The sequence below is a fragment of the Astatotilapia calliptera genome, chromosome 11, assembly GCF_964374335.1.
Source record: "Astatotilapia calliptera chromosome 11, fAstCal68.1, whole genome shotgun sequence".
Taxonomy (NCBI): domain Eukaryota; kingdom Metazoa; phylum Chordata; class Actinopteri; order Cichliformes; family Cichlidae; genus Astatotilapia; species Astatotilapia calliptera.
This window is the reverse complement of record NC_137432.1, coordinates 33,179,404-33,203,319: the sequence shown is the minus strand read 5'-3', so window position 1 is coordinate 33,203,319 and position 23,916 is coordinate 33,179,404. Positions and strand designations below refer to the sequence as shown.

Here is a 23,916-nt window from a genome sequence, read left to right as displayed (position 1 = left end):
AATGTCTGACTTGGTTTTGTTTGATAAACAATTTGGTGTTTCTGAAGATAAATATTAAATTGACTCTTATTTTTTGTTTGTTATCGTCAGTCAGTAGCTAAAAGAATTAACTGGTATTTGTTTTATGTTTATTTTTTGAATTTTTGATCCTTCTACTGATTTGCAATTTGTTGTTATCAGTTAACAGCTATAGAGTTAACCGCTAATTGGGTTTCTATTCTGATTCTCCCTTAAATTGATTTCTGACATCAGGAAACAGCTATAAAGTTTGGCATTTGTTTTCGTGTCTGTTTTTGAATATTGATCAGTTTAATTTGATATTGTTATCTGTCTGTAATCAGCTGAAAGCTATAGAATTTCCGGTATATGTTTCTGATCCTTGCAGTTAATCTTGAGATTAATTTTTCATTATCAGTTGGTGACAAGTTAATAGTCTTGGGGTTAGTTTTTGCTTTTACATTTGATCTTATATTTGATTTTTGTCGGACTGATAAATGTTAACAGTTCTAAATTAACTGCTATTCTGTTTATGCTGTATAATTTTCTTTGATTGACTCTTATCTGGGGCGATCGTGGCTCAAGAGTTGGGGGTTCGCCTTGTAATCGGAAGGTTGCCGGTTCGAGCTTCGGCTTGGACAGTCTCGGTCGTTGTGTCCTTGGGCAAGACACTTCACCCGTTGCCTACTGGTGGTGGTCGGAGGGCCCGGTGGCGCCAGTGTCCGGCAGCCTCGCCTCTGTCAGTGCGCCCCAGGGTGGCTGTGGCTACATTGTAGCTTGCCATCACCAGTGTGTGAATGTGTGTGTGAATGGGTGGATGACAGGTTGTGTAAAGCGCTTTGGGGTCCTTAGGGACTAGAAAAGCGCTATACAAATACAGGCCATTTACCATTTACCATTTATCTGTTTAATGTATAGTTAACTGAGTGAATCAATTCCTCAATTCATTCTCATATTTGTTTTGTTCGATTCTGAAATAATTACTGTTACGTTTATTGATAAATCAAATCTTATTATGTTTGATTAATTTCTTATCAAGTCTTGTTAGAGATTCTTTTTGAGTTAATTCCTAAGCTGAATTTTGGCATGGTTGATCTCATCTTTTATTAGTTTAATACAGTGTTTTTCTTTTTTGAATTAATTACCAGCTGGGTTGAATAGCTGTGATTTTGCTTGCTTTGAATTAAAATCATTAAGTTTGCAGTTTTTATTTTCAGTATTATTTTATTGTTAAAATTGATATTTGCAGTTTTGGGAAAAGAGAAAACCATTGCTTTGTCATCGTTTCAAAATAGACATTGAGTGTCTAATTCTTAGTCATTGGTGAAGTTGAATTTCGGTTTCGGTTTCAAAGAATAAAAGAAAGACGTAATAATAATTAGACCTGGGAGTAAGGGAGCCCTTGTTCCTAGAAGAAAACAAAAACCAGATAGAAAAAAAGAAAAAGGGAGGAACTTGAACAAAACAATAAAAAGAGAATTTAAATAAAAATGTAATGGCGAGCATTGCAATTTCACCCAGAATGGAGAATTTGGATCAATTAGAGAAATATGTCAACAATAGAGAAAATAGCTGCACTATTTAATAGCAGAGACATGTAAATACTTTGCATTACATTTTGAATCCACTACCTTAAACGAGCTCCAATTTACAGACAGAAATGTCAAAAATGTTACAACTATCCCCGGTCTCCCCTACATTTTATGGCTGCTAAGATGAACCAAATGAATGACACATTTTATTAAGCAGCATTGCAGATTGTGGAAAATCATCAATCATTCATCTTCCTCTCACCGGCAGATAGTTTCAGGTCCAAAGTATCTTATAGTTTGCCTATTGGGCAGTTTTGTACATTCAGGGATTACATATTTTTGTGTTATATTTCAATAAACCATGTGATTTCTTTTTTAAATCTCTTCAATAAAAAGATCAAAATGCATAATTTACTCATTTAATATTGCCTGTATCTAAACTGTTACACAGCCTTTGTGTCGCAGATCACAGCAATGGATTCCCCTTTATTGTGATGGATGTTCGCACTTAGGTTCCATATTTGCTGCAGTAAATACTTCCCTGGGGCAACAAATGTGTAATAATCCACGGCTGAAAATAGCCTCTTCAAATACCATTTGCTCTTGTTTAAATAACATTTGCTAATATTTTCTAAAAAAGATGTCTACATTGCATCTGTTATAGAAAATTTAACACTTGTTAAAATAATGTAAAGATTCTAACAAATAGCAATTAAAACATAAAACACACACATACACACAATTATACTGAAGTTTTAGCTTGTTACATGCACCTAATCATTGGATCTGTTTAATGATTTACTGCATCTCTTCAGTAGGCGAGACTTAGAGCTACAATCTGGTGGGGAAAGATGAAAACTGTTGAATGATCGATTTTGAACTTTGAGTTAAAACTCTGTTGTATGACTCACAGATATTAATAGCCATGACTTCACTGAAAGACCTTTGTATATTCCATCTTTTTACAAGTTTACAGCCATCACTCGTACCTGTATCATTACTAACAAATTTTAGGTCAAAACATTTTTAACTTAACCAAATGAAGTAATTCAGAGGTTATCATTGTAAATAACAGCAATTATATTGTGGAGGACAAAATGATTCCTGGTTTATTTTTGTTCTCTTTTACATTGCAACAAGCCCAGAGAGACCTAATTCTCATTGATGTCTTATTGATCAAGTATTTAGAGCAGCACCTCCTCTATCTGTTCACTGAAGCTTTAGGCAGAATCCCCTTTACACCTCTTTAGTAAGGTGAAAGCTAATTCACGCTGGGCTCAATATGCCAGCATCTCATTCTGTCAGTGGATAAATTTAAAAGCAATACATCCTTTGAAGAGAATTCGAACACCGCTGAAAGGAGGAGGACTGTTGACAGATTAATTGTTATATTTTTAGTAAAATGACACATTTTACACCTATACCTAAAATGTTTCCATTGTTCCATATTTATTGTTGTAGAAAAGAGAATTGTAAACAAACTCTTTTCATAGCATTTCTGTTTAGTTTTTTTTCCTCCTCAGAAATGATTTGTAAAAATAGACTGAACATAACACGAGCCTGAAGCAAACTAACTGCCTAATGACTGATCCATTCTGTAGCATGGAGGAGTCGGGATTTTGAAAAACAGTTTGAAGGTGTCAGCAACACATTTGTTTTCCATAATAGTTTTTATTACTGTTCATTACATCAGCAGGTACAAATTTTATCATGTTTAATGTTAATTAGTTTCTATTGGAATTCCAACAAAAGGTAAAAACTAAAAGTTAAATATAACTTTTAAAACTCTAGCTCTATAAATAAATAACTGAAAAATAACTGTAATAGTAACAAAACCTTAGATATAATATCAAGAATAGCAAAAAAACGTCCTCAGACTTAGTCAGAAATTGATTGTTCCAACCATAGAAAGAAATTCACATGCAGCATTGTGCAATATCACTTTTAAAGACAATTTCTTTTACTCCACATCAAGATTACTACTATCAAAAAAGTAATCCATTACATTATAGCCCTACTTTCAGAAACAAAATTTGTACAAATAATTATTCCATTCCATTTGTTTGTGATATTGTTCAGAGAGTTGGTAGCTCATTAAATCGACCTCTCAGTGTATTGACTTTATGTCATTACATATTTGATATTGGCAGCATCCCCTCCATCACATAATCAGGTTCCTTAATTTCACTCAGAGTGACAGCTTTAGCTAAAGGCATCATTCTCCTCCACAGGCCTCACCACCAGTGTTATGGAGCTGTACTTAGCTTGTTTGCACTTCTTCATAATTTGAAGGCATTATCAGCTGACATTCATGTTATAACCCTTGCAAAAAATAATGCAAATACTTCAATATGTAATTTCAATACTCTATATTATTTTGCTTGTGTTAGTTTGTAATTTATTAAAGTCAACACCACTACTGTAAACCTTCCCAACAACAGGACACAGGCTATGAAGACTTTGCCAGGACTCAACTGAGAGGCACGAATATGCACAACATTCATTCAGGAAACTGAGACTGGCATCTTTGGTTTTCTGTCTTTTTCATTTACATTTGCTGTATGTTTAAGTTAATGCACCAGAAATACTGTGAGCCAGAAATATTAGGTTGGACTCTGGACTCAATAGATCTTGAAAAAAAGTTGAATTGTTGAAGTAGAATTGCTGCATTTTGTGTTTGGGTAGTCTGCAAAAACCTTTTATCATTGTGTGAGAGTTGGAGGCAATTAGCTGTTTATCTAATAATTTTTGTTTACTAAGGTTTAAAGTTAGAAAAAAGGAATGTTAAACAACCTTAAATTACATTGAGCAGAACACTGCCTCTGCATTGCAGGTTTTAACACCAGGCAACTACAAAGAAATATTACTTGGATGTTTGTAAGTATGTGGGGGAGGAGGAAAAAACAAAAGTTCATTTTAGTTACGACTGCCTGAAATGTTGTTAAATGATGTTTTCAGTAGGTGAAGCAGGCTGGCGAGATGAAAACACCACAAGGCATGACAGTTCTGTGGGTACCACCATAATGTAAAAGGGACAAGAATGTGTGAAATGTGTCCTATGTGGTCCCTACCTTGGTTTCAACCCTTGCAGCAAGTTGAATGCTTGGCCACATCCCTTTCAGCAGTCATGTCACAGTAAGTGTTTTGATTTTAACAGCTGCTGGAGGTTAAAGTGAGATCAGTTAAAATGTTTGAAGCCACAGAAATCAGCACTATCTGCAACAGAAGAAACAGATGTTTCCAGCTCTGTGGGATTTTGCTCATTTTGATCTTTTTTCAAAAACTGTAATTAATCTGGTGATTTCATGGGGCAGTAATGTGAATTACAACCCCATCAAAATGAACTACACAAAGTTTTTTGTGTCTGGATCGTAATCTATAAGTTTGCATTATACGTTAAGCGCACATAAACACATATTTGCCTACAGTGTATGTACTGGTCCAACTACTTGCACAAGTACATACAACATATGTTGCTTAGTTATGGCGTTTCATGTATGCCCTGCCTGCTAGCATCTTGCACACTGCTGTTATGTGCTGGATTGTTTCAGGGGCATCTTTACACAGCACATGGGATCTTGCCTGGTGTGATGAACTCCAGCCTTTATAGATCTTGTGCTCAGAGCTTGCCTCTGTGGAACCTTCTGGCTAACAGAAGGCCGGACAGTCCTGATCCTTAAGGACCCCCAGAAGGGACCGGCCCCATCCAACTACCGGCGAAGTGATTGAAGCTTTCTAACATCTTGCTGCATGTAGAAAGTGATCTGAGCTTCATCTCATCTCCTTCTTTTACACAACATCACTGTTGGTCTTCTAGTCAAGTATGTCACAGTGACTTATTGGATGCGTGTTACCAGCTAATTTGTCTTATGATTTACATATGAAAATAAAGTCGAAGACTGACTGACTGACTGACTGACTGACTGACTGAAGGGTGGCCAATTCATCGTCTGCATTCATATGTGGAGCATTCAGATCTCAACCTTAAAACAATATTCAACAAACTTGTAAGTATATCTTTATATTTTCACCATTTGAGTTTTATAATACATTTAGATTTTGTTATTGTTAATGTTTTTTTATTGTCTCTTTACATAGAAATTACAGATGGAACAATATGTATTCATTCTATTGCATATATTCTATGTCAATAAATGAACAGTGTTTGTCTCTTTTTAGTTTAATATTGACCAAAAATAAACACTGAAAAAGAAAATGAAAGACATCTTTCAACAATGTGACAGAGGGCTTAACTTTTGGACTCTTAGCTGTAAGACGTCCCCCAGAGCCATTCAAACTACATCAAAGTGATGAAGTAATAGATAAACAATTAAATGACAGAAAAGTTCCTGTTTTTTCATAATGTAGTATAAAAAAAAAATCTGTTTCTTTCTCTTGTGTCTACAGTAAAATAAGTAAACAAATAATTTATCTGGGCAATTAGACTGTTAGAACAATTTTTACTGTAATTTTTATACATTTATTTCTTACAATTTAAGTATCTCCTCTGTCAGTATCGCCTCTGTCAGTGCGCCCCAGGATGGCTGTGGCTACAATGTAGCTTGCCATCACCAGTGTGTGAATGTATGTGTGAATGGGTGGATGACTGGATATGTAAAGCGCTTTGGGGTCCTTAGGGACTAGTAAAGCGCTATATAAATACAGGCCATTTACCATTTACCATATCTAGTGTCGTATATTTTCAAAACACACGTCACAACAACTTTGAACTTCACCCCAGCATTAACAACAATAAGCTTTCATCAAATATCCCCAAACTTTAATTTAATTTATCACAAATTACCCAAAATTACCATGGACATGTCACCCAAAATCTACTTACCAGATTTTATAATTTACTTTAATTTAACCACTCCTGAGCCAATTTAAAGGTTGAGATCTTCCATTCGGCGAACAGATAATTTAGAATTCATCCAATGTGCACAAATTTGCATTTTCTTTGAACAGGCTTGTGCTTACCTTTAAATCTTTTTAGACCGGTCTCGTGTCCGCCTCATATCAGATCGCACCTTTCCGTCTGCACCTTCTGTGCTCTGCAAAAGCATGCAGTTTCCTGTCAGCCTGCGACCTAGTTTACACTCAGAGCTGGCCCTCTCTTATTAAAATACATAAAAGAATATATAATCAGAAAATAAGCACTAAGAATATATATTTATTTATTAACAATAGTAATCTTCTTTTTTTTAACATATCCCCAAAGTAAACTTTTAAAGTCATTATTTTCTGAGCTTATTCTCATTCTCAAAAGCATGTTATGTCATTCTTTAACTGATTAACACGTCAGTCAGAGAAAACTGGAAACAAATGCAAAGTAATGCAAAAGCTCTAAAGTTGGTGTTTTATTTATACCTATTTCCTTCTCTTTACAGTGAAATCAGAAATGGGCTGTTTCCCAACACTGACTCTCCTCTTCTTTGGTAAGATCCCAAATTTGTATAATGGAAATATGTGATTTGAATTGTAAAGTTGAAAAGGAAGCCATAAAAAACATATTCAATTATGAAAACAGTGTGTCAAAAAGAATTATATGTTTCATTTTATTAAAACTTTGAGGAGGTGCAAAGAGGTGAAACAATAACTTGATACTCCTTTTCCAGGCATTATATAAACCCCTAAAAATGATCTTCTAAAGCTATACCTTTGACACTGTGCATAACATGAACTACTCCCATGCAGACACTTCCTCAACTCTCACTCATAAATTTTCAGGGACAAGAACTTCACGTCTCTCTTTTATGAGCAACTGCTCTGCTCCATGTGTCTGTTTCAATGGAGAGCTGCAGAGCATACACAAACAGATATTGTGTAAATGCAAAAAAGCAGTCCAATATATTTGTTTAATATGCACACAGAAGGATATATACTGGAAGGACAGTGTTACAGTGTTGCCCATTGTTATTTGAACTGGAATCCATAAAAGAGCCCAAAATCAAGTCTTTCAGGAGCAACTCAGCGCTGAGTTGCTAAATTCTAACATTGTGTCTAAGCTCTGACTAAAAAGGTAAATATGCCACGGTTGAAATAAACTTGAATTATTGTTTCGTCTTCAGATAATCGAGTAGTTATGACCCATTCATGACCCCAGCAACGAAGTAAAATATGCTGTTGGGATATGTTTAAAAATAAAAATGTTTTCTATTACAAAAACTGTATGCAGATACTTAAATCCCAAATATAATGGCAAACACTGAATTCAATATTGATCATATAACATTTGGTCATTACTGCAACATTACTGCCCTCCTTTAGCAGTTTTTATAGTAGTAGACTGGTACCCTGTGTAGCCTGTCAAAAAAAAAATTAAAAAATTATAAGGGCAAAAAGAATCTTTAATGTTTGTTTTACCCTTTTCTTGTGTGTACTGTGAGGAATCTAATACTACTTATACTATCTATTATCATTGTTAAGGATTTAGTCTCTGCTCCTGCTCAAAGTTCCCTCCTCGTAAGTACTACTACGTTGACAAAAAAATTAGCTGGAACGATGCTCAACAATACTGCAGAGAGAAGTACACAGACCTGGCCACCATTGAAAGCATGGATGATATAAGCAGGCTAAATTCATCTTTTTCCTACGACTGGGCATGGATTGGACTGCAGGATGACCCTGAATCCTGGAAGAATACGTTAGGCAATGACACCAACTCCTGGAGATGGGCAATAACTGGTGAAACGAGCAAAATTGATTACCACAACTGGGACTCTACTCAGCCAAATTATTATCTTGCAAAAGAAACCTGTGTGATAATGGGTCTTGGAGGAAAGTGGAACGATAAAAACTGTGGTGAAAACAAAACTTTTGCTTGCTACAATGGTAAGAAAATATTTTCATTCATGGATTTCACCTACTGACCTGACTACTGACTTCACCTGCATTTTTCACTGGCAGATTTGACAGAAAGCATCACTGAAGATTTGCTGTATAAAATATAAGAAAAACCTTAGCTCAAAAAGTTTGAACTTATTTGAAAACATTAAATTGATTATCCAAAACTTGTAATCATTCACTGCAATGCTAACTGATTAATATCCCTAATAAATTGAACATCTATCATCTGCCATGGATGCTTAAACACTTGCTTCATGTGTTTCCCCCTCACTGGTTCATTTTCTATCTGCTGCAGTTACAGAGCAAAACAAGAAAAACTACATGTACATCTCTACTACAAAAAATTGGACCTCTGCTCGAGAACACTGCATAAAACTAAGCATGAACTTGGCAGTGATCGAAAACAGTGAGGAGAACGCTGAGGTCAGTTCATTAAAACCAAACAGTGATGACATTTGGATCGGTCTGTACCGAGTGCCATGGACCTGGTCTGACAAGAGTCAGAGCTCCTTTAAAAACTGGCGAAGTTCCAGCCCAAATAACCCTCCGGGTAACCAGCATTGTGTGGTGGAGAATAACCTCCACGTGTGGGATGACGACATATGTACAATAAAATATGTTTTCATTTGCCATCAAGGTAAATGTTCAATAACACACACACACATAAAGAAAACTTGTCCTGACTAACCCTAACTCCTGTTTCTCAATTTGTCAAAACTTACTGTTATTTTATAACAACATGTCTCCTTCTAAGTTGCAAAGTTGAGGACGACAGTGAAGCTGAAGTTTGTGACTGATGTTGACTTAAGTGACTCTGCAACTAATGCCCAGATCCTCCAGCAGGTAAAATCCTTGTTTTTGCTTCTGGAAAAAAAAAAAGCAAACAAACAAACAAAAACTGAAAGAGCAACCTACTTATCTTTCCATTCTATCACAGCTAAGAGCCAAGCTAACAAGTCAAGGATTGACTGATATCAAACTGCAATGGAACATTCAACCCAAGAAACAAGAGAACGAGGAGAATAGTGAAACTTAGAGAGATTTGGGGTGCTTTGGATCATTGCTCAGCCTTATAACTCAAGTGTGCTAAAGATTCAGGGCAGAAATTGATGACCAGACATTCTCCTGAAGGATTTTCTAATGTTTTAGAAAAAAATATATATATTTTTTTATGTTAAACTATGACAAGTCACCCAGTTACCAAAGCATAAAAGCAGCCCCAAAGCATTAGACTACCACAACTGCTTTTTTTGATGTGATATTCTTTTTATGAAATGCTGTGTGATTGTTTTTTGCATAGCACAGTAAAAATCTCCAGAAAGTTTAACTTTCGTCTCATTAGGCTAAATGGTTTGATAAACAGTTTAATGATTTTGAAACCTTAAATACTAAATTGACCTACGGTTTTGTTTTTATCTGATATGGTTAAATGTGAAATGTCTGACTTGGTTTTGTTTGATAAACAATTTGGTGTTTCTGAAGATAAATATTAAATTGACTCTTATTTTTTGTTTGTTATCGTCAGTCAGTAGCTAAAAGAATTAACTGGTATTTGTTTTATGTTTATTTTTTGAATTTTTGATCCTTCTACTGATTTGCAATTTGTTGTTATCAGTTAACAGCTATAGAGTTAACCGCTAATTGGGTTTCTATTCTGATTCTCCCTTAAATTGATTTCTGACATCAGGAAACAGCTATAAAGTTTGGCATTTGTTTTCGTGTCTGTTTTTGAATATTGATCAGTTTAATTTGATATTGTTATCTGTCTGTAATCAGCTGAAAGCTATAGAATTTCCGGTATATGTTTCTGATCCTTGCAGTTAATCTTGAGATTAATTTTTCATTATCAGTTGGTGACAAGTTAATAGTCTTGGGGTTAGTTTTTGCTTTTACATTTGATCTTATATTTGATTTTTGTCGGACTGATAAATGTTAACAGTTCTAAATTAACTGCTATTCTGTTTATGCTGTATAATTTTCTTTGATTGACTCTTATCTGTTTAATGTATAGTTAACTGAGTGAATCAATTCCTCAATTCATTCTCATATTTGTTTTGTTCGATTCTGAAATAATTACTGTTACGTTTATTGATAAATCAAATCTTATTATGTTTGATTAATTTCTTATCAAGTCTTGTTAGAGATTCTTTTTGAGTTAATTCCTAAGCTGAATTTTGGCATGGTTGATCTCATCTTTTATTAGTTTAATACAGTGTTTTTCTTTTTTGAATTAATTACCAGCTGGGTTGAATAGCTGTGATTTTGCTTGCTTTGAATTAAAATCATTAAGTTTGCAGTTTTTATTTTCAGTATTATTTTATTGTTAAAATTGATATTTGCAGTTTTGGGAAAAGAGAAAACCATTGCTTTGTCATCGTTTCAAAATAGACATTGAGTGTCTAATTCTTAGTCATTGGTGAAGTTGAATTTCGGTTTCGGTTTCAAAGAATAAAAGAAAGACGTAATAATAATTAGACCTGGGAGTAAGGGAGCCCTTGTTCCTAGAAGAAAACAAAAACCAGATAGAAAAAAAGAAAAAGGGAGGAACTTGAACAAAAACAATAAAAAGAGAATTTAAATAAAAATGTAATGGTGAGCATTGCAATTTCACCCAGAATGGAGAATTTGGATCAATTAGAGAAATATGTCAACAACCGGATGCTGGATGGTATAAAGGATAAGAAAGCAAGATCTACACTGGATAACAAATGGTAAATGGCCTGTATTTATATAGCGCTTTACTAGTCCCTAAGGACCCCAAAGCGCTTTACATATCCAGTCATCCACCCATTCACACACACATTCACACACTGGTGATGGTAAGCTACATTGTAGCCACAGCCACCCTGGGGCGCACTGACAGAGGCGAGGCTGCCGGACACTGGCGCCACCGGGCCCTCTGACCACCACCAGTAGGCAACGGGTGAAGTGTCTTGCCCAAGGACACAACGACCGAGACTGTCCAAGCTGGCAACCCTCCGATTACAAGGCGAACTCCCAACTCTTGAGCCACGATCGCCCAAATGGAACAAGAAATTACATACCCAGGAGTGAAACCATATTCCAAATAGAGAAACAAGCTAATGAAGAATATGAGCAAGCACACTGAGAAAGGAAGGAAGAAGGAAGGAAATCAGGAGACTCCAAGAGGAAGGAAACTGACAAAAAGCGAGAGCACATGATGACAATAGATATGTGCTACTGGATGCTAAGAGGAAAAGGAAGACGAGTAAGAATCCAAGATCCAGACTGCAAGTTACAAGGGGAAGACCAAAAATCACAGTCATCATCACAAAGAACTGGGCTGCCAACTACAACTCCTGGAGTTTCTACTGTGCTTAAACTCTACCCTGAACTACCTGACTGTTTTAGATTGCCTAAATCTGACAGCACACCTGGGGACACCAGTCATCCAGCAACCCTGAATGCAGTGATAATGGATGTCACACCTGAAGGAAAACCTGATGCAGAGGGAGAAAAACAACAAGATGCTGGTGAACAGAGTGTGGAAGAGAGAAGGTGGTACTTTTCCTTTTCCCGCCATGTTTGGTTCATTTGATGTCCTTGTATTTCCTCACTGCCACTTCCCTTGGGCAGCTTGTATCAGTTCTTCCAATTGTTCTTTCTGTTTTACTGGAATATTGGCTGTAAAAACTGTCTCCATTGTGGTCCATTGACATGAATTGCTGAGTCTGTATAGATGTTTTACTCTTTTTCCTTCTGAAAGTTGTAGAGCTTTGGTGAGAGCCACGATTTCTGCCATCTGAGCTAAGGCAGGTTGTGTGATGTTTCCTTGTACCGATGTTCCACATCTCTCCATAGCAAATTTCCTCCCCTGTATGAATATCTGTCTGTATAGAAGGTGAGATACGGATGCTCCAGTGGCTCAGTTCGTAGATCGGATGTCCCTAATTGCTTCCTTTTGCAGTCTTGTTGTTGATGTTCCATTGATGTCATTCCCTCAGCCATGCTGATCACTTGCGTGCTAGGTGATATGCGGCTGTATAAGTCCCTGTCAGTACTCTTGCTGCAGCATTTTGGATTAACTGAAGACTTTTTAGGGAGTTTTTAGGACTTCCCAATAATAATGAATTACAGTAGTCCAGCCTGGAAGTAATAAATGCATAAACTAGTTTTTCAGCATCACTCTGAGACAGGATATTTCTAATTTTAGAGATGTTGCGCAAATGGAAGAAAGCAGTCTTACATATTTGTTTAATATGTGCGTTGAAGGACATGTCTTGGTAAAAAATGACTCCAAGGTTCCTCACAGCGTTACTGGAGGCCAAGTGTGATGGCATGCCACACATGGTAAGCTCCACACCTCACCACCCATTGATTCACTTTAGTTTAATTTACAGTCACTACTTTAAAATATTCTACTTATTGTTCCATATTGTTTCTTTACACAACCCTGGTTCAGCAATGGAAGCGGCTCGGTTAGCTGATGTTTTTGTTGCTGCCAGAAAGAGGGGCCAAGCATGGAGCCATAATGCATGGAAGGCATCGAGGGACACCCGGAAGATACCTCAACAAAACCATCTGGATTCAGCAAATACAAGCACCAGTAAGACCCCTCAGTCTACCACTAGACCACCAAAGGCCTCCGGTAAGAAGCTCATTTGTTATCTTTGTGGATTTGAGGGCCATACAAAACCTATGTTCCCAAGAAATTCTGTTAAAATGGTGCAAATGTGCTTTGCTGATCATGAGTAGGAGAGTGACAAATCCATCAAAATGAGTCAGATTGAAGTGAATGGGGTTCTACTCAATGCCCTTCTTAACTCTGGCAGTTCTCGGTCTCTTATTCACTCAGATTTTGCCCCACCTAATATTGTTCGCACCAGTGATACAATTTCAATCTGTTGTGTCCATGGAGATGAGAAAAGATATCCGACAGCTGACATCTACATTAAAGTTCAGGACCAGATGTGTCTGCTGAATGTGGGTATTGTGAACAGTTTGCCTTACTCTGCTGTGTTAGGGCGTGACCTTCCTGTGCTTTTTGATTTGTTGGAGTCTGAGCAGACTGAGGAGTGCAATGTAGCCGTTACCAGAGCTCAGGCTAAGCAAGTCAGTACCCACTCTGAGACCCTGAGTGCCCTTCCTTTTTTTAATGAGGAGTTTGAGATAACTGTAGTGAAGCCACGGAAGACCCGCAGACAAAGAAGGCAGGAGAAATTCAAATTTTCACCTGTGGATACACTAACAGATGCTGAGCCAACACAGTCACCCCTAGGGTTTAATATTCCAACTGAAATCGCTGAACTCCAAAAATCTGATCAATCTTTAATATCTCTTTTCCGGAAGGCCAAAGAAAAGGAACCTGGAGTGGAGCAGGTTCTTAACAGTGAGTACATCTTGCAAAATGACATTCTCTATTGTCAGCAGGGGTCGGTGCTGCAGCTGGTGGTTCCCCAGAAGGTTAGAAACGCCATTCTCACCTTAGGGCATTCTATTCCGTGGGCTGGCCACCTTGGTAAACACAAGACCACAGCTCGCATCAAACATCATTTCTACTGGCCCGGTCTTAGCAAAGATGTGGCTCAGTTTTGTAAAAGTTGCCCACAGTGTCAGATAACATCTGCTAAAATCCCCCATAGAGCTCCACTCCAACCTCTCCCTGTCATCGGCACTCCTTTTGAGCATCTTGGAATGGATATTGTAGGGCCTGTTGGGAGGAGCAAAGCAGGAAATCGTTACATGCTTGTTGTAACAGATTATGCCACAAAATATCCTGAGGTGTTCCCTTTAAAATCTATAAAGGCCAAGCCCATTGCATTTTGTTTAGTGCAGTTCTTTGCAAGAGTTGGGTTTCCACGAGAAATACTAACTGATCAAGGCACTAACTTCATGTCTACTTTGTTAAAGCAAGTTTATCAGTTGTTGGGTATCCGGAGTCTGAGAACTTCACCATACCACCCTCAAACTGATGGGCTGACAGAACGGTTTAACCAGACATTGAAACAGATGCTCAGGAAGTTTGTCAACGACAGTGGTAACGATTGGGATCAATGGCTGCCATATCTACTCTTTGCTTATAGAGAAGTCCCCCAAGCCTCCACAGGTTTTTCCCCTTTTGAGCTGTTGTATGGTTATGAGGTTCGTGGCCCTCCAACTCTGTTAAAGGAGATCTGGGAGGGAGACAAGGCGGAGGAGGGACCCAAGAACATTTTGTCTTATGTCATTCAGATGAGAGAACGGTTGGAGAAAATGAGTGAACTTGCTCAATCACATATGGTGGAGGCCCAGCAGCAGCAGAAGTCTTGGTATGATAAATCTGCTAGTCAGCGTGCGTTTGAGCCAGGACAAAAGGTGCTCGTGCTCCTCCCCAGTGACAACAACAAATTGTTGGCAAAGTGGCAGGGGCCATTTGAAGTCATGAGGAAGCTGGGACCCACCACATATGAGGTGTCCACCCCAGGGCAGTTGCGCTCCAGCAAGGTCTTGCATATAAACCTTCTGAAGGAGTGGGTGGAGCGTATTGAACACAAGGCAGATGCAATGCTCCTACGGCGAGTGCCTGAAGAAGATGAAGCAGATGAGCAATATCTACCACCTGCTGGCTCTCTGGATTATGATCTCAGCCATCTCCCAGAGGACAAGCAGCAGCATGTGAGAGAAATGTGTAAATCAGCAGTCTTTCAAGAGAATCCGGGGAGAACTGACATTGTCGAACATGATATTGTGGTACGAGAAGGTGCCTCTGTGAGACGATTAAGTTACAGGATCCCGGAACGTCTGTTGCCTTCATTGAAGAAGAAAATTGATTTGATGTTATCCCTAGGGATCATCAAAAGATCTAAGAGTGAATGGTGCAACCCTGTGGTCTTGGTACCCAAAAAGGATGAGAGTATGAGGTTCTGCATTGATTTCAGGTACCTGAACTCCATATCCATGTTTGACTCCTACCCGACACCAAGAATTGATGATCTACTTGAACGTCTGGGAAAAGCAAGGTACCTGACCACAATAGATCTGTGTAAGGGTTACTGGCAGGTCCCACTCACTCAACGGTCCAGAGAGTTCACAGCATTCAGAACACCATGGGGGCTTTTCCAATTTACAGTCTTGCCATTTGGACTACATGGAGCTCCAGCAACTTTCCAACGGCTAATGGATCAGGTATTACATGACTGCTCTGACTTTGCTGCTGCTTACTTGGATGATATTGTTATCCACACAACACCTGGGAGGAGCATGTGGAACACCTGCGAACTGTTCTGGACCACCTGCACTCAGCTGGGTTACGGTGAATCCGTCAAAGTGTGTTTTCGCCGCTGCTGAGACAGAATACCTGGGGCATGTCATCGGCAAGGGGGTTATCAGGCCACAGGTCAGCAAAATCGAGGCCATGGAATCAGCCCCCCTGCCCCAAACAAGGAAGCAGCTGAGATCCTTTTTGGGCATGGCAGGTTTCTACCGTCGTTTCATCCCTCAGTTCTCCAACAGGGCAGCTCTGCTCACAGACCTGACGGGATCACGTTCCCCCAATCACATCCAGTGGACAGAGGAGGCAGTGGCAGCATTTCATGACATACAACAGTCACTAAGTAAGCAACCGGTTTTGTACAGTCCCAACTTTGATGAACCGTTCATATTACAGACTGATGCTTCAGATCGGGGCCTGGGAGCTGTCCTCTTTCAGGAAACCATGGAAGGCCGCCATCCAGTGGCTTACATCAGCCGGAAACTGTTTCCACGGGAAGTTCGGTATTCCACAGTAGAGAAGGAGACCTTAGCAATCAAGTGGGCCCTGGACTCCTTCCGCTACTATCTACTGGGAAGAGACTTCACCTTGGAAACTGATCACAAAGCACTCCAGTGGCTTGAGCAGATGAAGGACACAAATGGGCGAATTACCCGCTGGTACCTGGCCTTACAGCCATTCCGATTCACTGTCCACCACGTACCAGGCAAGGAGAACCTTACTGCTGACTAGCTCTCTCACTGTTCCAGCGAGAGCTCTGAAGAGGGGAGGTATGAGATGGCATGCCACACATGGTAAGCTCCACACCTCACCACCCGTTGATTCACTTTAGTTTAATTTACAGTCACTACTTTGAAATATTCTACTTATTGTTCAATATTGTTTCTTTATTAAATGTATTTATTTTTCCATCACACCTTCCAATGTTTATATGGCGTGCACACATATTAACCTTGCAATGTCAAAGTTCTGTTTTATGTTATGTTAATACATCTTTGTTTAAGTTACCTGGGGGTTGGCTTCTCCTCTTGTCTGGCAAAAGGTGTGGCAAAGGGCTGGGAGACCTGAAGTACCACTGACAGCTTAATTGGATTGCACCACATGCTTCATTGCCTGGGGGGTGTTTCATGTTTGTTTAATTGTTTTGTATTAGTTGGTTATACGGCAGCCATCTTGTTTTCCCCTATGTGTGTCATTTGGTTTAGCTAAACCAGTATTTAAGTTCCCATGTGTGTCATTTCAGCAGGTCAGTTTTTCATAGGTTTTGTTTGAGGTTTTGTTAATTATTATCTTGAGTTTAGTCTATTGAGTTGACCTCTTTTATTGGTCTGCCTGTTTAGGTTTTGGCTTTGTTAAATCTATTTTCATATTTTTGGGTCAATAAAACCCCCCTTGTTTTTTTTTAAATTAAAACCACCTGTGTCCTTTATGCTTTACTGCTTGGTCCCTGACACCAAGGTAATGCCATCCAGAGAAAGAATCTGCTTAGATACCATATTTCTAAGATTTTCAGGACCGAGTACAATAACCTCAGTTTTATCTGAATTAAAAAGCAGAAAGTTTGCAGCCATCCAGTGTCTTATTCTGCTTTAAAAGATATAATTGATCATCTCAAAATCTCTGGTTCCCTACACGATATTCTTCCTTGTCGTTTCGTTAAGGAAGCTTTACATATTATTTGTCCTTGTATCTTATTTCTGCTGAATGCATCATTGTCATCAGGTTGTGTACCGTCTGTCTTTAAGCATGCTGTTGTGCAACCTATTATGAAAAAAAAATCTTGACCCTAATGGTCTCACTAACTACAGGCCCATCTCCAAACTCCCTTTTAATTCCAAAATATTTTGGAAAAGGTAGTTCTAAAACAACTTCAAGCCTTTTTAGATGCAAATGGTATTAATGAAAAGTTTCAGTCTAGTTTTAAACCTCGCCACAGCGCAGAGACAGCCTTACTTAGAGTTTTTAATGATCTTCTCTTAACTGTTGACTTTGGCTATTACTATGGTTACTTTGGCTATGACTTTGGCTTTGGTTTTAGTTTTACTTGACTTGACTGCTGTTTTTGACACGGTTAACCACAACATTCTTCTATCAAGATTGGAACATGTTGTTGGTCTCAAAGGTACGGTTTTAACTTGGTTTAAATCCTACCTCTCAGAGAGGTCGTTCTCTGTTGCTATGGGGCAACACTCCTCGGCTTCAGTGGGCTGGTTTAAATTGTGCAAATGTACTGTTTATAAGGTTGGAGAAACCTGCAGTCCGCTGGGACTGAAGAAGTCACTTGGATGAGTGGTTAAACGTTTCTCCCATTGAAAATCCTACATGCACATGAACAGAATCAACTTTTTTGGGATTTACTTACCTGGATGATTGAGCATGCATCAAGACATACAGTAATATGGCTAAGACACACTGAAGGAGAGCATGATCCCGTCTCTTCAGAAACTGGGCCACAGGACAGTATTCCAACATGATAACAACCCCAAACATGCTTTAATGAACTGAGGGTAAAGGTACTTGACTGGCCAAGCATGTCTCCAGACTTAAACCCTATTGACCATCTGTGAGGCACTCTCAAATGGAAGGTGGAGGAGCGCAAGGTCTCGAACATCCACCAGCTCCATGATGTCATCATGGAGGAGTGGAAGAGGATTCCAGTGGCAACCTGTGAAGCTCTAGTGAACTCCATGCCCAACAGAGTTGAGGCAGTGTTGAAAAATAATTGTTGCTGCACAAAATATTGACACTTTGGGCACAGTTTGGACATTTTCACTCACTTTGGTTGCCAGTGGTTTAGACATTGATGGCTGTATGTTGAGTTATTTTGAGGTGACAGTAAATTTATGCTGTTATACAAGCCGTACACTGACTACTTTACATTGTATCAAAGTGCCAAATCTTTAATGTTGTCCCATGAAAAGATGGGAGGGGTGTAGTCACTTTTGTGAGATACTGTAGATTAGTAGTGACAAACCTCACTATGGTCATGTTTAGACTATTGAATGTTTACTAAAGAGGTGTGTGTCTGTCTGTCTTGTATTCAAATTCAAATTCAAATTTTATTTGTCACACACACACAACCATACACAGTATGACATGGGGGTGAAATGCTTGTAGCTGTACAATGCCCGACCATTAAATGACAGAAGAAAAGTTTTACAATATTTACAATTTACTACAAAAATTTACAAATTAACTTAGGAATTTACAGTAAAGAATGTGCAAATAGCAGAAGAGATTATAAAGATAAGGATTATAAATTATAGGAATTATAGGATTATAGGAAATGTGTGGTGGTGCGTGTGGTGACGTGTGTGAGAGTCCAGTCTTATAGTGACGTGTTTGGGAGAGTCCAGTCCTACACCTGGTTCAGGGCCCGAATAGCCTGGGGGAAGAAGCTCCTCCTCATTCTCTCTGTTTTGGCCTTAAGGGAGCGGAAGCGCTTCCCAGACCTCAACAGTGAGAAGAGTCCATTGTTGGGATGGGAGAGGTCCATCATAATCTTCCTAGCTTTGGACTTGCACCGCTTGGTGTAGATGGACAGCAGGTCAGGGAGCTCTGATTGAATGATGCGTTCTGCCGAGCGCACCACCCTTTGCAGATCTTGTCTGTCCTGCTTGGTGCTGTATGGCTGTATGTTGGTGTGTTTATGGTTGTGTATGTCTGTTGTGTATATTGATGTGTGTGTTTTTGGTATGGCTGTATGACTTCCATATGTTTATGTGGTAAATTGTAGCACTGGAGACATAGCATAAATTATGCTGAGTACAGAAGAAGACAAGAAGAGATGTGAAAGGTGACAAAGGGAATAAGGTGGTGCAGCCACCCAAGAACCATTTTGAGTGACTTAAGAAAAATAACAACATCAAAATCTTCATTGTTTTTTCGCCTGACTCGATGTTAGTGATGACAAGTCAGGAGCCTCCTGGAATAAACTTATCTTGGATTGGGAACAGGACCTTGTGTTGCACTAGGATCTCTTTGGGAAACCAGTCATTGAAACTGAAGTCCGTTCCTACAGGCTCCCAGCCACAGTTCTTCACCAGCTCTTTTTGTTTAAAGTGTTCAAATTTAGCCACAATTGGTCTGTTTCTGCGTGCATCAGCTCGTCAACCTCCCAAACAATGGACACGATGGAAGCTGATGTTTTTAACTACATATTCCGAAGTTTGAGGTGAGTCTGGATGAAATGACTCGCTGTTGTTTTGGGGTCCTCTTCTGCCTTCTCTGGTACTCATGAAAACACCAAGTTGTCCTTCATGTGGTGCTCGATGACAGTTTCTTAGATTAAAAAAAAAAAAAATTTCTTCTGAGATCTGGGCCGTACCCTCAGTGAGGAATTTCACAGACCTGAATGTTTCCACCTGCTGCAGGCGTAATGCCTGAAAATCTTTATGGAGGATTTTGAGGATGGCCAGGCGTGCGTCAAAGATGGAAAGGGTTTTTTTTTTTCTTTTTTTTGGATGGCAACATGTCCACTACGTTGCTGTTGTGTGATGAAGCTGGCTTTGTTTCGAATACAGTTACATTGTTACATGGTTTCGCAAAAACAACACACTCAAAATAGTGTCCAAGTGTCACGGTTTGTTTGGAATCATGTATGATTTTCGTTCCACTTCTCACGTGTACACCACTTTGTATTGGTCTTTCATGTGGAATTCCAATAAAATTGATTCATGTTTGTGTCTGTAATGTGACAAAATGTGGAAAAGTTCAAGGGGGCCGAATACTTTTGCAAGCCACTGTAATTCCTGTTGTTGCCTTAAAAGCCTTCAATGAATAATCTTGCAGAAAAAAACATTAGTAGCTAAAATGTTTTCAGTGGTGCGCCATGTTCAATGATGCAGAGATCTCACAGTCTCTCACGATACTCCAGCATCGCTCTCTTCACTTACCTGTCGCCCTTCCCTGCTCTCTCAGCTCTTAATCTAATCGAGCATCTGTGAGATCTGCTAGAGAAACAAGAACCATGGAGGCCCCCCAAATTTTTCAGCAATTAGAGCTACAGTAGCTGGTCTGTAAGATCACACCACATGGGCCAGCCTTTGCTCAACACGTGCTTCAGTGAGCCTTGGCTGCTCAAGACCCATTGCTGGTTTACCACTTTTTCTACCTTGGTCCCTTTGATAGATACTGACCACTGCAGACCAGGAACACCTCACAAGAGCTACCATTGTGGGGTAGCTCTGACCCTCTCATCTAACCATCACTATATGGCTCTTGTCAGACTCCCATACACTTACGCTTTTTCCTTTTTCTAATTTTTTCCTTTTTTCTAGCTTTTGCTCCTTCAGCTTTCATTCAACATTAATTTAAATGCACACTTTTCATTTGGATCACCAGATACTTTCATGACTCTGGCTTTAAGGTGACTTATGAAGCTTAAGCAGCAGCCAGATGAAAAAAAAAATTGAATTTCCATGCCGAAAATGTACTGATGTGGGGTTTTTTTGTCTTTTAAATCAAACAAGCACTCCGATAAGGTGGTTGCTTTCTTTGATCAGGCTTGTTTTCCTTTACTCAACCTCAAGCTTTTGATAAATGCCTTAATGTTAAAAGGCTGAGCAGGTGTCTCTTGAGAACAAGATGTTTGATTGAAAAGAAACCAACTATGAGTGATGACAGCACCATCTGCTGTGGACTGTTTGTCACTCCCACACAAGATCTGGAGGTTGGGAAGAATAATTCACATGACTAATCTGATGTTTCAAAACTAAGTTGAATCTGACAAGCTGCACACCCTCTAGAATCTTTAAGACATTAAAGGAGTCTTACATAAGGCAAAAAATTACAATGCTTTATTTAATTGAGCAAAGAAAAAAAAACACTGTGCAATGTTGTGCAAAAAACTGAAACTCAGATGCAAGATTAACATTCATCAATGAGAACATTTGTTTTAAAAAAGTATATATAGTTGCATAGTAACTGATGTGAAACAACAGAAAATAAACGTGACTATTTTGAAATTAAGCGAGTTAGTTACTGCAGCACCACTTGAACACATTTTAAGCAAACGCAAAAAATATGACTTCATTAAACAGAACGAGTTGTTTTGGAGAACAAAAACATATGGTGAGCACCTTGCCTTGGGTTGTGACTGTTTTACATGACAAAAACCTTTAAGATGAACCTTGAAGTTACTTATAAAATTTTGTAAAAATTAATCAAGCAAAAAATAGTTTTATCTTGAACATATAGATATCAGTACTACATAAAGTGATGCACAGTGTTTAAAATGATTAAAATCATGATAATATGGAAATTATTTCAGCAATGACAATGCCAAAGGTTTTCCATCCATCACTTTGTGCCATCTTCAGCTGGATCAGTTAGCCTTCTTCTTGATGCCGAGCAGCTGAGAGACGATGCTGTGCAGAGCCCAGTACAGCAGAGAGAGGGAGACAAAGGCCTGGACAAGTTTGACAGAGGTGGTTAGGATCCGAAGACTCGAGTTGATCCATTTCATTCAAAATGACAACTACCGCAGTTTGTTAATACTTGTGTTAAGATTACCATTACCACCAACATTACTGGGAGATAAAATTAAAAAACAAACTAAAAATCTAAAAACTTGCAACTGCAGCGCTGTGTTATCAAAATCACAGTGAAATCTGTTCAAACTTTGACTAGAAAACAACTCTGTAAAACTTCCTGAGCTCACAGTCTGACTTTCTATTTACATAAATGGATGTAACAAATGATTTAGGGAGATTATGTCATTGATCAATTTTTTTAAATTGTGAACTATTGATATGGTCGCACTTTCAGGCCACAAGACTGCAAAGCTTGTTGCAAAACAACTCCATTGTTGTGATTAATATCATGTAAGACTAAGAAAATGTTTACATTTGATAACTTTCGCATTCAAATTTGATTAACAATTGTGCCCAACAGAACTCTTGTGCCTCAAAGAACAGCAACATTTTACGTGACTGGGATCAAGATGTGGTTATCGCTAGTGGATGGATTGAGTTTATGTATACAAGTTATAGGGCATGATGGTCTTGGAATGAAAACTAATTTATTTGTAATATAGTGGTAATACAATTTTATAGGTGCTTGACAATATACAGAGAATATGTTGTATGTTATGTAAATGTTTTCTTCATTTGGTTTATAAGCTACAAAAAAAAGTCTCCTCCACTTAGAACTATTTGAGCACTGAAAGTACTATAAGCTGTATATTTGCTCACTTTTGTATGTATACATGCTCTTTAATTTACAAAGCTTAAATGTAGCCTATAAAATGTTGTGCTGTCACAAGAGTTAAAAAAATTGATAAAAAAAAAATTTCTATTACAACATGATGTTAAACTGTGAAAGCAATGCTGCAACTGAAAGAAAACAGACACCTCAGATGCAGCCAGTCTCAGGATGATGCAGAAAGTAGGCTTAGAGGTTAAGAAGCAGGGCTTCTCCCCCGATGCTCTCACAACAGGGTCACAAGGGTCACAGCCATAGGGAACCTTGCTATTCAGAGAGAACGAAGGGGGGCTTTGCCCAAAACAGCCCTTGCCTCCACTCCTCACTGGGTTCTGGCTCATAAACTGCATCCTACATTACAACTCAAGCCAAAATCAGACCGTTGTCCATCATAGGCAAAAAAGGCCAATAGGGAAAAAAAAGCCCAATTTCTTCCTGGACACGACAGCTGTTCTCCTCAGAGACAGAGAGAGGACGTACAGCACAGACCTCTCTCTGCTTTTCCACCTCTCGCTACCTGCTCTGAGAACAGCCTCCCTGCTGAATGAACCACTGGATGAAACAAAAGCAAAGAAGGAACTCGGAATGTGATGATAGAATCAAACCAAAGTCTCATTCATTTTTCAAATGACGTTGATTGTAACACTGAACACCAGTACTTATATACACTTAAAAAAAAAAAAAAATCACAAGTGTGTGTGTGTGTGTATGTATGTATATGTACATATATATATATATATATTTTACAAGTGCCTATGGGAAGCAGTATAAAAGAAAATAGATTTGAAGGGAAGGTATCAAACTTTTTCCACACTACATTTAATTGGCAGCTACACCACCAAGGGTTTTCTACAAAACGTGTTTTGACACAAACAGATTAAACCATCTAACAGTATATAAAGTAGATAAAAATACCTGTAGTTTTGCCATCTAACATTAAAATGCTGCTGATACATTTATGAGTAGTACTACTGAAATAAAAACATACCTACATTCATACAAACAACTTTGAATTGAATGATTTACTCTGGAGAACATTTGTAAAGAAGGGTATTATAATTTTTTTAAGAACCTAAGACTAACTTTTTATAATGCACTGGTAATATTAGTTCTATTTAGTTCATT

General features: G+C 38.5%; 2 protein-coding genes across 4 annotated transcripts in view; one reads left to right on the top strand and one right to left on the bottom strand.

The window, feature by feature from the left end:
- Nucleotides 1-5,457: 5,457 nt before the first annotated feature.
- Nucleotides 5,458-10,677, top strand: LOC145431866 (macrophage mannose receptor 1-like). Of its 2 annotated transcripts, XM_080308144.1 has the most exons (6): nucleotides 5,458-5,536; nucleotides 6,920-6,967; nucleotides 7,959-8,363; nucleotides 8,674-9,015; nucleotides 9,133-9,221; nucleotides 9,316-10,677. In XM_080308144.1, exons 2-6 carry the CDS (start codon nucleotides 6,931-6,933, stop codon nucleotides 9,412-9,414), a joined length of 972 nt encoding a protein of 323 aa, XP_080164270.1. In that variant the 5' UTR covers nucleotides 5,458-5,536; nucleotides 6,920-6,930; the 3' UTR covers nucleotides 9,415-10,677. The 2 variants fall into 2 exon arrangements, with proteins under 2 accessions (XP_080164270.1, XP_080164269.1); XM_080308143.1 differs by having other exon boundaries at nucleotides 9,133-10,677.
- Nucleotides 10,678-21,364: 10,687 nt separating this feature from the next.
- agmo (alkylglycerol monooxygenase) overlaps nucleotides 21,365-23,916 on the bottom strand; it is a 49,338-nt gene continuing 46,786 nt past the window's right edge. For both annotated transcript variants that reach the window (XM_026185128.2, XM_080308142.1), the window contains one exon: nucleotides 21,365-21,997. In XM_026185128.2, coding sequence (XP_026040913.1) covers nucleotides 21,914-21,997 — 84 coding nt within the window. In that variant the 3' untranslated portion in view covers nucleotides 21,365-21,913. The remainder of the gene's footprint in view (nucleotides 21,998-23,916) is intronic.

What these genes read in the sequence shown, in the direction of transcription:
- LOC145431866 (XM_080308143.1), top strand. Translation starts at nt 6,931, where the DNA reads ATGGGCTGTTTCCCAACACTGACTCTCCTCTTCTTTG. An exon ending in ACTGACTCTCCTCTTCTTTG is followed by an intron (nt 6,968 to 7,958) that starts GTAAGATCCCAA and finishes ATCATTGTTAAG; the next exon opens with GATTTAGTCTCTGCTCCTGC. An exon ending in AACTTTTGCTTGCTACAATG is followed by an intron (nt 8,364 to 8,673) that starts GTAAGAAAATAT and finishes TATCTGCTGCAG; the next exon opens with TTACAGAGCAAAACAAGAAA.